We start from the raw sequence: 16,540 nt of genomic DNA, 5'->3' as shown, positions 1-16,540 counted from the left end.
AAGAGAATCAAGATCAAGCTGTGGTCCAGGCGACTTTGTATCAGCTGTCAGAGAATGGGCTCGAGCTCCCATGGTCTTACCACCTCGGGTGGTAGATGATCCACCACACCCGCCAGGAGGTTGCCCAACACCTGTCCTCAGTGTGCCCCAACATTCCACAATGGTCACGTTTAAATCTGTCTCGACCTGTCCCTCCACCTCTCTGGTCGCGGTGGGAACTAGAAACAAGAGCAGATCTCTCTAGGGGTAGTGCAGTGTCCATGGATCCTCTTCTAGTTTGCAAGTAGCTGCACACTTTATCCAGTGATGGGAGAGGAGACCTCCCTAAGATCTGCAAGCGAAGTAGCTCAAACTCTGGGTTAAGACCACCAAGTAGAATAAGAATCCTTTCTTTTTCTTATTTCCTGTAGACTTTGGCCTCATCTTCAGAATTAGATAGCTAGAGATTGCTATAGTGGTAATATTCCTCCCACAAGCTTATAACAGTGTTATAATAGTCAGATATGCTCCGATCACCTTGTTTCATATGGATGATTTTTTGGAGGATTTGATACACCTTTGCCAAATCACCAAACCTATCCAAAACTTCGGAGGCACTGTCCCAAATATCCTTTGCAGTTTCCTTACTCATAAATCTTCTTCCTATCTCAGGCTTCATGGAGAATATCAGCCAGGTTATAACAGTGGAGTTCTCAGCTTCCCACTTTAGATAGTCTGGCTCAGTAAAAGTGGGCGCCTTGATGGAGACTGTAATATACCCTACTACGCAGGGATAATTTCACCAATGGACACCAATCCAAGTAGTTGGTACTGTCAAGTTTCACAATAGAAAGTTGGGAGTTGGGGTTATCAAAGACGGCCATGGTGGGGAGAGTTCCACTTGAGCTGCCCCACTAGTAGCTCCCAAAGGCCCACTAACTTCAGAGTAATTTCCAGTCATGGTGGAAAATATGCCAAAAAAGACTCAATATAGTCTAGCACAAGTGGGGAGCAACCACAACCCAACCACCAGAATCAAATCAGCAAGCTACAGGGAAACCGAGAGCATACTTTTGATGGAAAAAGGGAACTAAACACTTCTAACAACCAACAAACAGCAGTTAAGGGCCAATGCATAAATCGATCACGCAAAGTAGCTAACAAGAGTTCAAAGCATCAAAGAGACCTCTGGTTCCATTCCACAATAACCAACATAACTCTTTCATTCTCATGCACTAAGAAACATCCAAGGCAGCCAGCAAGCAAAAAATTGCAACCAAAGGGCAAAACACAGAGCAGGCGATACCTATTCAGCAGCCAAAAAAGGAGCACCACTCTCCAGCCTTCACTCTTCTTGAACCGAGCCCTTGGGGCTTCATAAAGGTAACTCTAGGCAACTCAAAGGGGCCTAGCTTCAAGGCCAAACAATCTGCCAAGGGGCAGAATCGAAACTGAGACAAAGAATGGCTGGCGGAAATTTCTGGGTAGCTCTTTTAGGGCTAAAACACCTTCAACAGCATCTAGACTCCCTCCATTGCAAATGGATGTGAGGAATAGACCTCCAAAGAATGTAGGAAGGTATGCTTTACATAATACAGCCTCTAGTGGAACCCTTTATCCTCTTAGGGTTCCAAAGAGAGGTGAAAAAAGAGCCAACTAGGCTGAGTCGACTCTCAAACTAGAGGGCTGTGCTCTGATACCAAGTTAGAACTCGAGGGCCGTGTCTTATGGTTCCAAAGAGAGATGAAAGAAGAGCCAACTAGGCTGAGTCAACTCTCAAACTAGAGGGCTGTACTCTGATACCAAGTTAGAACTCTAAGTTGGATCGGTTCTAGGAAATAGAGAAGTGACTTGCAGCAAGACGGAGAAGGAGAAGGGAAGAGAAGAGAAGAAGAAGAAGAGAGATTGAAAGAATCGTGAGTTAGAGAGAAAACCTCTCCAAACTCCTGTATTTACTTCACTAATAACTCTTAGGAAATTACATAGGACTCCCTAAGGAGGTAAAAGATAAAAAGAGAATAAAATGTAAAATTACAACTCTATGGCTTATAATAGAGACAGAGACAAATATACCCCCAACAAATAAACTCTAACAAAGAGTTCAAAGAATCTGCTAATAGCTACTGTTGAAAACTTCGAATAATGGCTCATACTACTCAACTAAACTCAGCCTTATCCCAACTAAATGGGGTTGGTTACACCGATCCCTTCTCTCCAATCCACTCTATTCAAAGCCATACTTGTAACAAGGCCTAAGGTATGCATGTCAATTCTCACCACCAAGGTTCAAAATCTTGTTTCGCTTTGGTGCATCAAACTTGATCATTTGAAAGGATTTGTACTCAAAGCAATGAAAGTTTCTTGTCTCGTTATATGTTGTTCTCCATTTTAATGTTTATGCATGATACATGTTATATATTGCTTATTTATATTGTTTTTTACTCCAACAGTGTATTTCCATGTGTATATTGACCATTTCCATGTGTATTTGTAGCATACAATACGTATCTCCGATACAGTACGATACGTCTCTTAAAATCACCCTTCCGATACGATACCCAATACTGATACTTTAAACCTTGTACCTAACTATGCTTACAACAGCTCATAATGATATGCAAAAATGTCAGAAGTTTTTTCTTTTTTCAAACACCTAAAGCTGATACAAATTCTAAGAGACTTTTTTACAGCATTGCCATTTCCTTACTTATCTCGACATTAAGTAACTTACACATTCAGGAAACATAAAAATTTGCAAACGAAAATTAAACAGGAGACAGTTCGAACCTTTGGCCTTCTGATGGTTACATCTGTGAAGCCTATTTTTCACTGTAAAAATACGTCTCCCATCGAGCAGAGGTTGTCCATCAGATTGTAATTCAATGCCATGCCTGTCATTTGAAAAAAAAGAAAATCAGTGCTTCTCACCCTTCCTTTCCTTTTTTTTTTATTTTAGTATGGTAAGAGAGTTGTACAAATTGGGTGGAAGCATTGGTTCAAAGGAAGAAGTGGGAAAAAGAGTGATCTAATAGGACATCCTTCCTAAATACTGGTCTTGACTTTTTACCGCTTTAGTTAGAATACATACAGAAAGAAAGACATGAATTATGCAAACTGAAACTATAAAAAGTGTGGCTGAGAAGAGGGTGAGTAACCAAACAAATAAAGCAAATAAAATAAGAATTCAACATATTTAAGGAAATATAGGAGAGTCTCTTGTTAGTGATAAGTTGAGGGAAAATCATTTGAGGTTGCTCAGCCATGTACAATGAAGACTATTTAATGCATTCGTAAGGAGAGGTGATATGGCGCATATATGAGAATCTAGAAGAACAATGGGTGGACAATAATTGAACTATGAAAAAGTGGTTAGAAAATATACAGATAGATGCCAGATTAAATAGAGTGAATGTGAAACCGAATGCATGTAGCTGACCCAATTTAGTTTATTTTAGTTGAGTAAAACTACAAAATAATCCAAAGATTTATAAACCAACAAGCAATGTAAAATTTATATCAACAAGCAGAAAATGATTACACACCGGTGCTGGTAATATTTCTTGTACGTGATAAAACCTTCATTCTTTTTCATCAGTGAATTCCCATCCAAATCATATACGATGCCAGTGATGCAATATATACAACCATTATGAGGAGTTAGCACTAAGGAGTTCTCAAGAATGCAGCTACACGTCACACCATTTTTAGTCTGTAACCTAGGAGCAGAACCCTTTGAGGTACAAGAATGCTTATGATGGACCTGGACAATTTCACTTGACTGTACTGTACATGGAAACCATGCAGACCTGACACAGTCCCAATCAATAATTATAGATTCCGGATTGCAACTGCTTGAAGGAAGTAGTAAATAGTCAATCATCTGATGACTTGACTCCAGATGAAGTCCGTCGATGGCATTTTTTACTTTGTCCAAATTACTTTCAAGAAGCAGCCTTAGAACAGTTATCTGGAATCTGCTAGCTGTAAGAACCTATAATAACCAATTTACCAACCAAAGGGAGAATCAATATATGAATTTTCAGAGATTTTATTCCTTAAGCTTAAACAAAGCAATAAAATCAAACTTATTACCTGTTTTGGATTAAGATGCATTCTACCACAGTATGCAATGTTCACTGTGACAGAACCCCTATCAATTTCTAAGTCGAAGTCATAATTCTTAGATCCAAGATCCAGGTCACACCTCATGAAAAGAACAAGATCTTTGAGTGGAACATCATACTCAAAATTCCGCTTTAATTCAATTACATAGCAAAAGTACAATCCCTCTTGAAAATTAAATGGTGAATGACCAACCAGTTCTCCAGGAAAATAATTATCATGTTCATCTTCATATGATATATTCCCTGTATCACAGACAAATAACTTCAAAGGATAAGGATGAATTTAATACACATCCTATTGAAATAATGGCAAAAAAGGGTAAAAAATTCAGCAAGCAAATTATGTCAGCAGTAATGAATGTAAAACGAAAATGAAAGTTTATTAGGAAGATCAGTAAACAGTGATGGGATAAATAGAGGTGTTCACATAAAGTTGTTGTGTCTATACTCTAGAGTCAACAAAACACTTAAAAAAGAACAAGGTGGAAAGCACTTTACGGCCAAATGATATCCTATTAATGTTTGAAAATGCATCGACGACACCGACCTTTTATGCAAGCTTTCCAACAAGATAGTAAGGCTGAGACAATAGCAGTCAAATTTATGCAGTCTGTGTACAAAACAAGCCCAAAAGCCAGCACCAATAGCAGCTAATAGCTGCTAGTACACTTGTGGCAATGTAGTCCTAGGTTTGAAAAGTCAAACTAAGAACCAAACTAGGATCTTTATCAAAAGGTGAATCAATTTTAGGGAAAACCAGGAGAACAATGGGGTGAGAAATCGTTTGAGGAAACAAAGAGAACAATGGGAAACAGATCATATGAGGAAACCAAGAGAACAATGGGAACTCAAATATATTAGGTTAGGGATTGGAGTAATAAATCATAGATTTCAATGAGTATGGTCCAATGAGTTCTCCCTCCCCTCCCCCGCCTTCCTTCATCTCCTCCCACCACCCCTCCCACCACCATCTTTCTCACCAACCTCTCCACCACCAGCTCTACCACTCCCCCCCACCACCATCTCCACCTCCATCACTCCTGCCACCTCTATCTCCACCACCATTCCTGCCACCACCATTCCCGCCACCACCATCTCCATCATCACTCCCTCTCCCCTCGCTGGCCCTAAACTTTGGACCTCCCTTTTCTCTCGACCACCTCCTTCCTCTAGCTCTGGCCTCTCCCTCCATTATGTCAAACCCTCTTCCGATGACGGCTCATCTTTTGCTATCTGCCCAAACAACCTTCTCACTTCAGAAATCTCCAAATGGCAAATGTGCCTGGTTGGCCACATTCTTGGCTCCAGGCCCTCTTACAAGTTACAACACAGTAAAAGCCTCTCTCTCTCTCTAAGCAATGGAAAGCCCAAGGATCCTTAGAGCTCTTCCTCATCGACAACGGTGTCTTCCTCTTCAAGTTCTTCTTTGAGGAAGTTAAGGCTCACGCTCTGAGTGGTGCTCCCTGGCTTGTTGGTACCAAACCAGTCTTCCTCCGCCAATGGGACCCCTACCTTCAGCTCCACAAGGTCGACCTCAGCTCCATTCCCTTGTGGATTGCCCTTAATGGTCTTCCTCTTCAATACTGGAGCAAAGAATGCCTTAGTTGAATTGGTTCGGTCCTTGGCTTTCCCCTCTACTCCAACGTTCACACTTTCAAGATGGATAGACTCTCCTTTGCTAGGATTTGCATCAACATCTCTGCAGATTGCCCTCCTCCTTCCTCCGTCACCATTGTCAAAGAAGATGGTTTCAGCTTCGAGCAACCTGTCAAGTACGATTGGCTCCCTCCGCATTGCATCCACTGTAAAGTGTTCGGTCATCATTCTCGCAGCTGTTCTGGCAAGGCTTCTCTCCCCTCTGCTGCCATTGATCCCCCTGTTGCTGGCCTAGCAACTTCGGCTTCTCAAGGGACCTGGATGCTCCTTCTTCATCGATCACCGGTCCTGCATGTTCTCTGTCTATGTCATCTTCTTTGACCCCAGGCTCAGGGGACCCTTCGGTTCCTGCTCCTTCGCCTTCAGACAATCTTCTTAGCTCTGCCAGGTATCCTGCCCCTCCTCAACCCTCTAGCCTCTCTAGACCTCCCAGCAGAGGAAGGGCGAAATCTCGCCACCACCACAAAGGTCGCCGCCGTGAACAACCGGCCCCTGGTTCTCCTCCGGGCAGAAAGGCTCCCTCGTTCCCCATGCCTGAGACATCACTGTCTCCCTGTGACGCTGCAGTTTCTCTAGCGTCAACTGCTCCTCAGGCACCTTCTTCTCTCCTAGGACCACATCGGCTGTCCTCTTCAACTTTTTCGAGCTGCGCAGCTCCCATTGGTCTGTTGTGCCTCTTGGGACTGAAGCTTCCCCTGCTACTGCCACGGAAGCCCTGCAGAACAGATCGCCCTATCGCTCCTCGACTCCAAGCAACATTTGTTCTCCGAAAGAGGCTCTGAAGCCCTAGCAAGTTCTACACCTTATCTGGCTTCTTTGATGCAAAGGCCCCTGCCTTCTCTGGCCTTCTCTGATGCTGCTCCAAACAGGGTTCAGGCCCAATCAGCTTCCAGATGCCTCTCTCTTGCTCCTGCGCAAGGCCAGGCCCTGCTCATGTCCTCGCAGATGTCCGACGAAGCTTGCATTATGGTTGGAGATTCGGATATACCTGATGTGTCTTCCCCATCCCCTGTTATGTTAACTTGCAGGTTGCTCAGGCCTCAGGCTCCTTCAGTCGCTGTCATAGTCGATGCCCTAGAGATTCTGGATGCCAGTTGCCCTTCTCTTGCTAAGGCCTCCCTTCCTGCGAGCAGGTTCGATCCCTTTTTGGCTTTATCTGGCACTTATCCCCCCCCCGAATCCCTTTTATCCCCTTACCCCCTCTCCTACCTAACCCTCCTTACCACATTGACTCTTCCTCGTTTTAAACCGCTTCCCTCTCAAGCCCATCCCCTTAGGCCCACCCACTTAGCCCATCAGGCCACCTCTCCTTTTTCCTTTTCTCTTAACCCCCCTCATCTTTGTCAGGCCCATCTCTCAAGCCCAACCACGCCCAACCCCGACCCTTTCCCCCCAAGCCCATCCCCAATCCTGTTTCACTTATAACTTACCCATTTTCCAACCCCCAGCCCATCTTTACCAAAAACATTACCCCATCCCACCAACTTCCCCTCCCTCTTCTACCCTAACCCGTTCCTTTTCTGACCCTCTTATCCCCTCCCTATTACCCACACAACCTGAGCTCCCCCTCGTTTCCTCTAGGACTTCATCCCCCCCTCTCCCACCCCCTCTTGGCCATTCAACCTTATCCGCTGAGTTCCACCCTTTCCTTCGTGGTAAGATTCTTACCCTCCCCCCTCGTCGGCCTTTTGTTTGTAGCCCTGCCATTGCCTTCGCCCGTAGACGGTACAAGAGTAACCCCTCCCCCTACGTGCTCCTTGCCCCTCCCCCTTATGTTGATTATGTTGGTTGGTTTCATTTGGAATGTCTGAGGCCTTAATTCCCTGGCTAAGCATCAAGATATTAGATCCCTCCTTAAGTCTACCCACTCCTCTTTCTGCGCTCTTCTCGAAACTCGCGTTCTTCAGGAGAATGTGGCCCGCATTGCCCCCTCCTAGTCCCTCCTGTCCAACTACAACCATTCCCCTAATGGCCGTATCTGGATCCTTTGGGACCCCTCTAAAGTTCACATCACCATCTCCCATTCCTCTTCCCAACTTCTCCATCTCCGCTTATCCATCCCTAATTCCCCCATTTCTATCTTTCTCTCTGTGATTTGTGCTTGCAACCAAGCTACTGATCGAGTGTCCCTTTGGACTGATATCTCCCTCCTCAAATCTGGTATGGATTCCCATCCTTGGGGAGTGGTAGTGACTTCAATGTCGTGAGATCTCAATTGGAGAAAATGGGGGGTAGACCCATTGATCCTTCTTCTGTCAATCCCTACAATGATTGCATTGAGGATCTTGGTATTGAGGATCTCAGGTGATCAAGTTCCCCCTCACTTGGCACAACCGCCGAGTATGACCTGATCGCATTGCTTGCAAACTTGATAGGTTCCTTACCAACGAAGCTTAGCTCTCCTCCTTTCCTCACTCCCATGCCTCCTTCTTCTTTAAGGTATGTCTGACCATTGTCCCTGCCATCTCCTTATCTTACTCCTCCTTTAGTCCCAAACCTTTCAAATTTTTTGACATGTGGACTTCCCACCATCCTTAAAGGTTGGCAAATCCCTATCTCCTCCCTCTCCCCACCCCCCTCTCATAGCCTTTACTAGGAAACTCCGGCACACCAAGTCCACCCTTAAAAGTTGGAACCTATCCATTTTTGGCAACATTCATTCCCACCTTTCCTCCTGTCGGACCGATCTTTCCCTTATCCAATCCAGGATACACTCTGATTGCCCTCCAATACGCTCTATCCGAGGTCATACTTGGAATAAGACCTAGAGTATGCATGTCCTTCCTCAAAACTTCTCCTATGGTCATTTTAGGTCTGCTACTCACTCTTTTAACTCCATCAATCGGGATAATATCACTCCTCCTTACTGGGGCATCCCTAGGCCCCCATTGAACGTGACCAAACCACTTCAAACGAATCTCTCAAAGCTTGTCATTGATCAGGGAAATTCCCAAGTCAGCTCTAATACATTCATTCCTTACTTTGTCCCTACTAGTTTTTCCGCACACTCATCTTAACATCCTCGTCTCTACTACACATAGCTTCTCAATATGACACTTTTTAGCTGCCCAACATTATGTCCCATACATCAGAGCCGGTTGAACAACAGTCCTATAAAACTTTGCTTTAAGCTTTAAAGGAATTCGTCGACCACACAGCACTGCGGTCACACCTCTCGAAGCTTTAAACTTTTAAATAGGTTTCTACGAAATGTATCTTCCTTCGACCTTTTTTTTGTTTTTCCCTTCCTCAAATGATGTATAATTTTAAATAAACAATTAAATAGATAATTTATAATGCTCTTGATTGATTTGTGAGTGTCTAAGTGTTCCCAATCCTTTGAATTTTATGTATTGTCAGAAACTTTCAAAAAATGGCATAAATATGGGTTTTTTGGTCTGTTTTATCTTCAAATTATCTCAAATTGAATATCAAATTAGAAAGAAAAAAAAACATGTCAATAACATGTTTTATTTTTTTAATTGGTAAGCTAGGAATTTCAATCTTCTTGACTTGTATCAATATGTTTTATTAATTCTAAATCATTATTTGTTGCTTATTTATGGTTTATTGTGCTTAAAATCACTAACTGCATGTATTCATGACTCATGAGTATCTTAAATAGATCCAACATCTTTTGGCTCTCTCCAATGTCTCCGAGACGTCCCTTAAAATCACCTTTCCAATACATTGCCTGATACCTATATTAAATACCTTGGGTGCTCTTAAAGCAAGGTTGTCTAAGAGAAGAGTAAAAATCTAAGAGTTTGGGCTTCGGGAGAAAAAGCTTTGACCATATCATGCCTAGGCTATGAATAGTCAACAATAGAATAGTATTTCTTTTCTCAGCTTCCAAATATAGGCTGGACACACCGACACGGCCATTGACTGTGTAAAGAACATGTGAGTGCAATAAAGTATATGATACAAGTTATTAAACTACTAAAAAAGAAAAGGATACAAAGGTTCGCCAAATAACAAAAAGATACAAAGGTTCACCAAATAACAAAAAGATACAAAGGTTCACCAAATAACAAACTAAAGACGATAAATGGTAAGTCTCCAAAAGGTTTCAATCAGTTGCACTGGTAACTTAACCAAAATTGTCGACTCATCTTACTCAAGTGACCAAATAGCTAGCAGCACCTGATGTATGCATGAATCACCTCCCCCTCCCCCCAGCCCCCCCCAAAAAAAAAATTCTCCAAGGCACATTCCGTAGGTGAAATTTTGATAAATTGTTCCATGGGAAGTATGATTGAGTCATGCCAATAGAATTGTAGGGAAAATCACAAGACACCTAGAAGAATATCAGTGTCAAGATTCTTAGTATTGGTAACCATAAAACGACACAGAGATAGAAGTCAGACAAGGATGTTGAGATGAGAAGTTGAACGACTTGAAAGGATGTGTTTTAGAAAAGATTGTGTTCCTAACAACTTTCGATGATGCTAAAATAAATAGAAGTAGGAAAAGTCGAGCACATATGGAATCAACAATTGCACTACTAGAAAGGAATTACATGGTGCAACTTGAATGTTCAGAACAGACGAGATATTGTTAGGTTCAAATACAATCTGTTAAAACATTTATAGAGATTAAAGGTTCAAATACAATCTGTTAAAACAATAATACAGATGAAAGAAGTCTAACCTATTATTTGAGCATTTGCTTCTTCCTCAACTAGTTTTGGCAATAAATTATCTGTTAGAGCGCCAACCTCATGAAGCTTCCTGCATGCTTCAAGGCATGCAACTTTCTTCAACATATTAATCTCACCTTGAGCAAAAACATTTGGTATCGGACAGCTCAAGGGAAGTTGTAAGGTGCAGAATTTGGAATCCTTATCAATAATAAACCTCGGAGCTGGCCGAAAATACCTATAAACAGGAAAATTAAGATAAGAAATGATGCATAGAAACATAATTGTCAAGGCGCCTAGCGGGCAAAAGGCATTGGAGGGCCACCTAACCGCTTAAGCGACAAGGCGCCAGCCTAGAAACTCTAGTATTACACCAACAATATTACAGCAACAGCATTACAGGAACAGAAATACAGATTGAATGTATGCACTAATTTGCCATTATATCTAACAACATCATTACAGAAACAGCAATATAGAAAACTCAATGAATATATGCTACTATTAGCTACAGCATTACAGCAACAGAAAACAGCAATATAGAAAACTAATTTATTAACGTGCAATGGATCTGGGTTTATGACTGATTTAAATATTTAATTCTGTTAAAAGTCACCACGTTGGGAGTACTCGACCCATATGTACCGTGGGGGTACATATGTGTCATGTATACTTTACACCTCACCTTCTATTTCCTAAACCTTCTATGTTTCTAACCTTCTATTTCCTGAACTTTCTATTTCTCTTAGGTTTCTATTTTAGCTAAGTTTCTATTTCTGTGTAATTTGGCTTAGGAATGTTTCTCTTCCATGTGATGTAATATTTCTCTTTAAATAATACAATTGAGAGGGGGAGAGACAACCAAGGAAGTCTGCGACTTCTCTTTGCAGTCTCTCCCATCGTCTCCTTCTTCTCCTTCTTTATCTCTGGTTTATTAATTGCTTTATTGTTACATGGTATCTGAGCAATAAATAAACCAGAGATCGATATTGTCTGCAGCACTCCCTGTGCTGCCTACCTGCTGCTGATGTTCTAGTTCTTCACAGTACACATATGAACTAGGGATTCCTCTTGTCTACCATTGCTGCTTATGAAGATTTCATGCTACGCTACTAAAGTCAGAATTATGAAGATTATGTCTGGAGTTTCTAAATCTAGGAATTTTCTACCTGAATAGTGAGGTTCAAGCTATTTTTTTTCCTCCCAGCTGATGAGGTTTATCTTCCTGGAGCTGTTTCCTACTACCTAGAGCTAACTTCGATTCAAATCTGGGGGCCAACTTGTGGCTTGATTTCCTGGAAATTGGTTTCTCCTTTCTTCTGGAGGATGCTCTGTTTTTAGATCAATTTACAGACCTATTGTTTGGTTTATATCTCTTGGTTCTCCTACACAATCAGGCTCATCTACTACAGTACCTTCTTCGGTTCTTATTTCAGGTCATTCTGACCTCCAATTCTGTATTCCTAGGACTACACCCTGCCGGCAGGAGCTAATACATGTGTTTGATATTTTTTTTTGTTGTCTCTACTGATGTCTCTACTGCCTGCTACTGGTTTTGACAGATTCTGCTGTTCAAAAACCACTAGTACTGCCCTTTTATTGGTTCTGGTCTTCTATGGCTGAGTCTAAGCTTCCCACTGATATATTACATATTCAGATCACAACTATAAGTTGAATGGTGTCTGTAACTACCTTCTATGGGCTCAAGCTGTCCAAACTTACATTCATGCAAAGGGTAAGATCAAGTACCTCACTGATGACCCTCCTTGTTGGGTTTTGGGCTTTATTAATACATACTTACTTTATTGGGCCCATGTGATAGTTTACCCACTCTAGGCTAAGTCAGGGGTATTGCTGACCTAACACATTGTGGGAGTGTGATTAGGGTCAGGAAAAATATTATATATTCAACCCAAGGTCCCCACAGCCATCACTTGTTATTATTAGAATTCCTGCTCACGGAAGATTCAAGAGAAAGGCTGTGGAAGAGCATGGGAAGGATTTGGAGTCTTGTGGATCGACTACAGCCGTCATTGAAAAGGTTTGTCATTTATAATTCTCTGTTCATTGTGTTCCATGAATCCATATGGGGATCTGTTCATATGATTGATCGCAGTTTCCAACAAGTGGCATCAGAGCCAACCCATATGGAACTGGAATCCATGTTCTTGATTGAAACGGATTTTCTAAGCTTTTTCGGATTTTGGATCGACCTTGTACGGTCACTACCGGCGGTGTACGACCACCAAAATTGAAAAATTTTTATATGACATTGTAGAGGAGGTCGGGGCGGTCACGGCCATATAAGGTGTTTCGCCGGAATAGGCTCCACGCACCAGCACGAGCTGCTGGAAAAAGCGTGTGCATCTCACGCGCCTGTTTTTCATATTTTTTTAAAAAAAATTTCGTTTTAATGACGGCGGATGATTCATCGCCAGATCGACTCTGTAGGGTTTCCGAGTCAACCCGGTGAGCAAGTGGGTTTTGACTCGGTCAAACCCAGGAGGGCCAGACCGAACCCGACCAAGATGGGCCAGACCGAGCCCGACACGGATGGCCCAGACCGAGCCCGACCCAAATGGGCCAGACCAAGCCTGACCCAGGTGGGCTAGCCATAGACCAATCCAGTTGGGCTGGCACGGACCTAACCCTAGTTAAACGGGTTTACCCGGATCCGACCCAAACCCGGTTGGTCGGGTCAGTCCGATTCGAATAGGTCGGTCTGGTTCAGACCGGTTTGAACCAGCCATTTTAACTGGTTCAACCGGCCACGCATGTGATAGAACGCGCCGACTTCAAGCCATACGTGAGGGCGCATGGGAGGAAGTTTGAGGTCGGGGTTTTTCCCGCTACGTCTGTTTTTTCTAGACCTATAAGTTGGAACTTAAAGCTACGTCGAATCTGGTAAGAGAAGAGGTTTACAGCAAGCAGAAGAGGGAGAGAAGAGGAAAGAAGAAGAAGAAGAGAAGAGAATTGGAGAATCGATTGTGTGTGTTGAGTGCTTCTCAACACACATATTAGCTTCATTAATTAGCTCTTCCAAATTATACAAGCCTCCCTAGGGAGGTAAAGGGAAATAAGACAAGAAAGTAAAAATACAACTATAGTCATGTCTTATAACTAGACAATGACAGAACTACCCCTATACAAGATATTCTAACAACTCTAACACTCCCCCTCAAGCTGGGAAGCTGGAGAATAAATGTCACACATTCCCAGCTTGCACAATAGAGTACTGAATAGACTAGGAGGGAGACCCTTGGTGAAGATATCTGCTACTTGATCACCAGTCTTCACAAAGGGAGTACAAATGCACCCAGAATCCAGCTTCTCTTTGATGAAGTGACGATCAACCTCAATATGCTTGGTTCGATCATGTTGAACCGGATTATGGGCAATGCTTATGGCAGCTTTGTTGTCACAATAAAGTCTCATTGGCCCTTCAGTTTCAAAGCTCAAGTCTTATAGCAGCCTTTTCAGCAATATAAGCTCACATACTCCATGGGCCATGGCCCTAAACTTAGCCTCAACACTGGATCGAGCAACAAATGGTTGTTTCTTGCTCCTCCAGGTAACTAGATTACCACCCACAAAGGTACAGTACCCAGAAGTAGATCTCCTGTCAGAGACTGAACCAGCCCAATCAGCATCTGTGTAGCCTTCAATCTGCAAATGGTCATGCCTGGCAAATAGAAGACCTTTTCCTAGACAGGATTTCAAGTATCTAATGATGTGATACACTGCATCCAGATGTCCACTCCTGGGAGCATGCATGAACTGACTCACCACTCCAACTGCATAAGAGATGTCTGGTCGAGTCAAGGAGAGATAGATTAGTTTCCCAACTAACCTTTGGTACTTACTTGCATCTATAATAGAAGAACCACATTCATCACCAAGTTTATGATTCGGATCAATGGGGAAAGTGGCTGGTTTGCACCCCATCATCCCTGTCTCTTTCAGAAGATCTAAGACAAATTTCCTTTGGCAAATGTTGATCCCTTTCCTTGATCTAGATACCTCAATACCCAAGAAGTATTTCAAGAGTCCAAGGTCTTTGCTCTCAAACTGTTTAGCCAAATAAGACTTCAATCTATTATCTCAGCAACATCATTCCCAGTCACCACAATGTCATCAACATAGATAATGAGAGTTGTAACTGTACCATTACCTCTCCTGATAAACAAGGTGTGGTCAGCTTGACTCTGATAATAGCCATTCTTCAGAATGGCTTGTCGAAATCTCTCAAACCAGGCCTTAGGAGACTGCTTTAGGCCATAGAGAGCTTTCTTCAACAAACACACTTTCCTTTCAGCTGAGGGACACTTAAAACCAGGTGGAGGCTGCATGTACACTACTTCTGCTAAATCTCCATGAAGAAACGCATTCTTCACATCTAATTGGTACATTGGCCAATCTTTATTGGCTGCTACTGAAAGAAGAACCCTGATGGAGTTATGCTTGGCTACAGGGGCAAAAGTCTCCTGGTAGTCAATGCCATACACCTGACTATACCCTTTTGCAACCAGCCGAGCTTTGTACCTTTCCACTGTACCATCGAATCTATACTTGATTGTATAAACCCATCTGCATCCAACCGGAGTTCTCCCCCTAGGAAGATCAACAAGTGTCCAAGTATTGTTCTTCTCTAGAGCCACCATTTCCTCAGTCATTGCTTGCATCCATTTTGGATTGGATAAGGCCTCTGTGACATTTTTGGGAATGGAAGAAGACTTAAGACCAGTGGAAAAAGCAATACCTGTAGGAGAAATGGAGTCATAGGAAACAAACTGGGCTATGGGGTTATTACAGTCTCTCTTTCCCTTTCTCATAGCAATAGGAAGATCTAATTCAGAAGGAGAGGAATTACCTGAGTGAGGAGAATGAGACTGAGGATTTGGATCCAAAGAGGGATTTTGGCAGGGTTGCTTATACCATGGTTGCTTCCCTTTTCCATTCAACAAGGATTCACTTCTTGTGAATACACCATCTTCTTTGAATCTTACACCCTTGTATTCTGTTTCCCTGCTAGCATCAATATCAACAACATCCACTTCTTTGTACTTTCTAGTATCAAATAGGAATGGGGAAGTGGAGGTAGGCAAGGGAAATAGGAAGGGAATGACATCAGCATTCTGTTCACTACTAGTACTCTCCCCCTGAACGGAATGGCGAGGGGAAGAAGAAAAAAAAGGAATAGACTCAAAGAAGGTGACATCTTTGGAGAGAAGTCGCCTTCGGGAAGAAGGATGGTAGCACTTATGCCCTTTGGTGGAATCAGAGTAGCTCAAGAAGATGCACATGAGAGCTTTGGGATCAAGCTTGGTACGGGCTGATTTATTGACATGTACATAACAAAACACAACCAAAGACTCGTAGAGACAAGGGAAAACCTGAGGATTGAGGAGAAAGAAGAGCCAGGGGGGATTTGGAGCCAAGGAGTGGAGTTGGCATCCGGTTAATAAGAAAGGCAGCGGTAAGAAGTGCATCAGACCAGAAGGTCATAGGCACGTGCATACCAAAGAGAAGACCCCTGGTGATTTCCAGCAAATGGCGGTTTTTGCGCTCAGCCACCCCATTTTGCTGTGGGGTGTCAACACAAGCCAGTTGATGGATGATGCCATTATCAGAAAAGAACTGTTGGAGCCCCCCATACATGTACTCAACCCCCCTTATCAGATCTAACAATTTTGATGCAAGTACCAAACTGAGTACTGATAAGTTGATAAAATTCCTTAAAAGCATCACCAACATCACTCTTTTGTTTCAACAAAACAGTCCAAGTACACCGAGAATCATGGCTTAAAGTATCGATCAATACGATACGATACGGACCGATACGTATCGGTATCGGTCGATACCGATACGATACATACCGATACGTCTCCTTTTTTTTAAAATGAATTGTCTCGAAGTGTATCGAAATGTATCGACCGATACGATACGATACGACCGATATGCATCGATACCATCGATACGTCCAGTAAAGGGTTTAGTGGGTGGTTTAATACGTATCGATATGTATCGATACGTATCGGCCGATACGGCTCGATACATACCGATACATCACCAATACGTACCGATACATACCGATACACACCGATACATATCGATATGTACCGATACCATCAATACATTC

General features: G+C 42.7%; 1 protein-coding gene across 1 annotated transcript in view; it reads right to left on the bottom strand.

Annotated features, from left to right (window-relative positions):
* Positions 1–16,540, bottom strand: part of LOC122655184 (endoribonuclease Dicer homolog 2) — a 168,160-nt gene that overhangs the window by 79,426 nt on the left and 72,194 nt on the right. Inside the window, exons 14-17 of the mRNA XM_043849399.1 lie at positions 10,413–10,639; positions 4,072–4,346; positions 3,522–3,970; positions 2,767–2,870 (exon numbers count right to left, since the gene is read on the bottom strand). Coding sequence (XP_043705334.1) covers positions 2,767–2,870; positions 3,522–3,970; positions 4,072–4,346; positions 10,413–10,639 — 1,055 coding nt within the window. The remainder of the gene's footprint in view (positions 1–2,766; positions 2,871–3,521; positions 3,971–4,071; positions 4,347–10,412; positions 10,640–16,540) is intronic.

Source organism: Telopea speciosissima, chromosome 3 (genome assembly GCF_018873765.1).
Source record: "Telopea speciosissima isolate NSW1024214 ecotype Mountain lineage chromosome 3, Tspe_v1, whole genome shotgun sequence".
Classification (NCBI taxonomy): Eukaryota; Viridiplantae; Streptophyta; class Magnoliopsida; order Proteales; family Proteaceae; genus Telopea; species Telopea speciosissima.
This window is presented reverse-complemented; position numbering and strand designations above follow the sequence as displayed.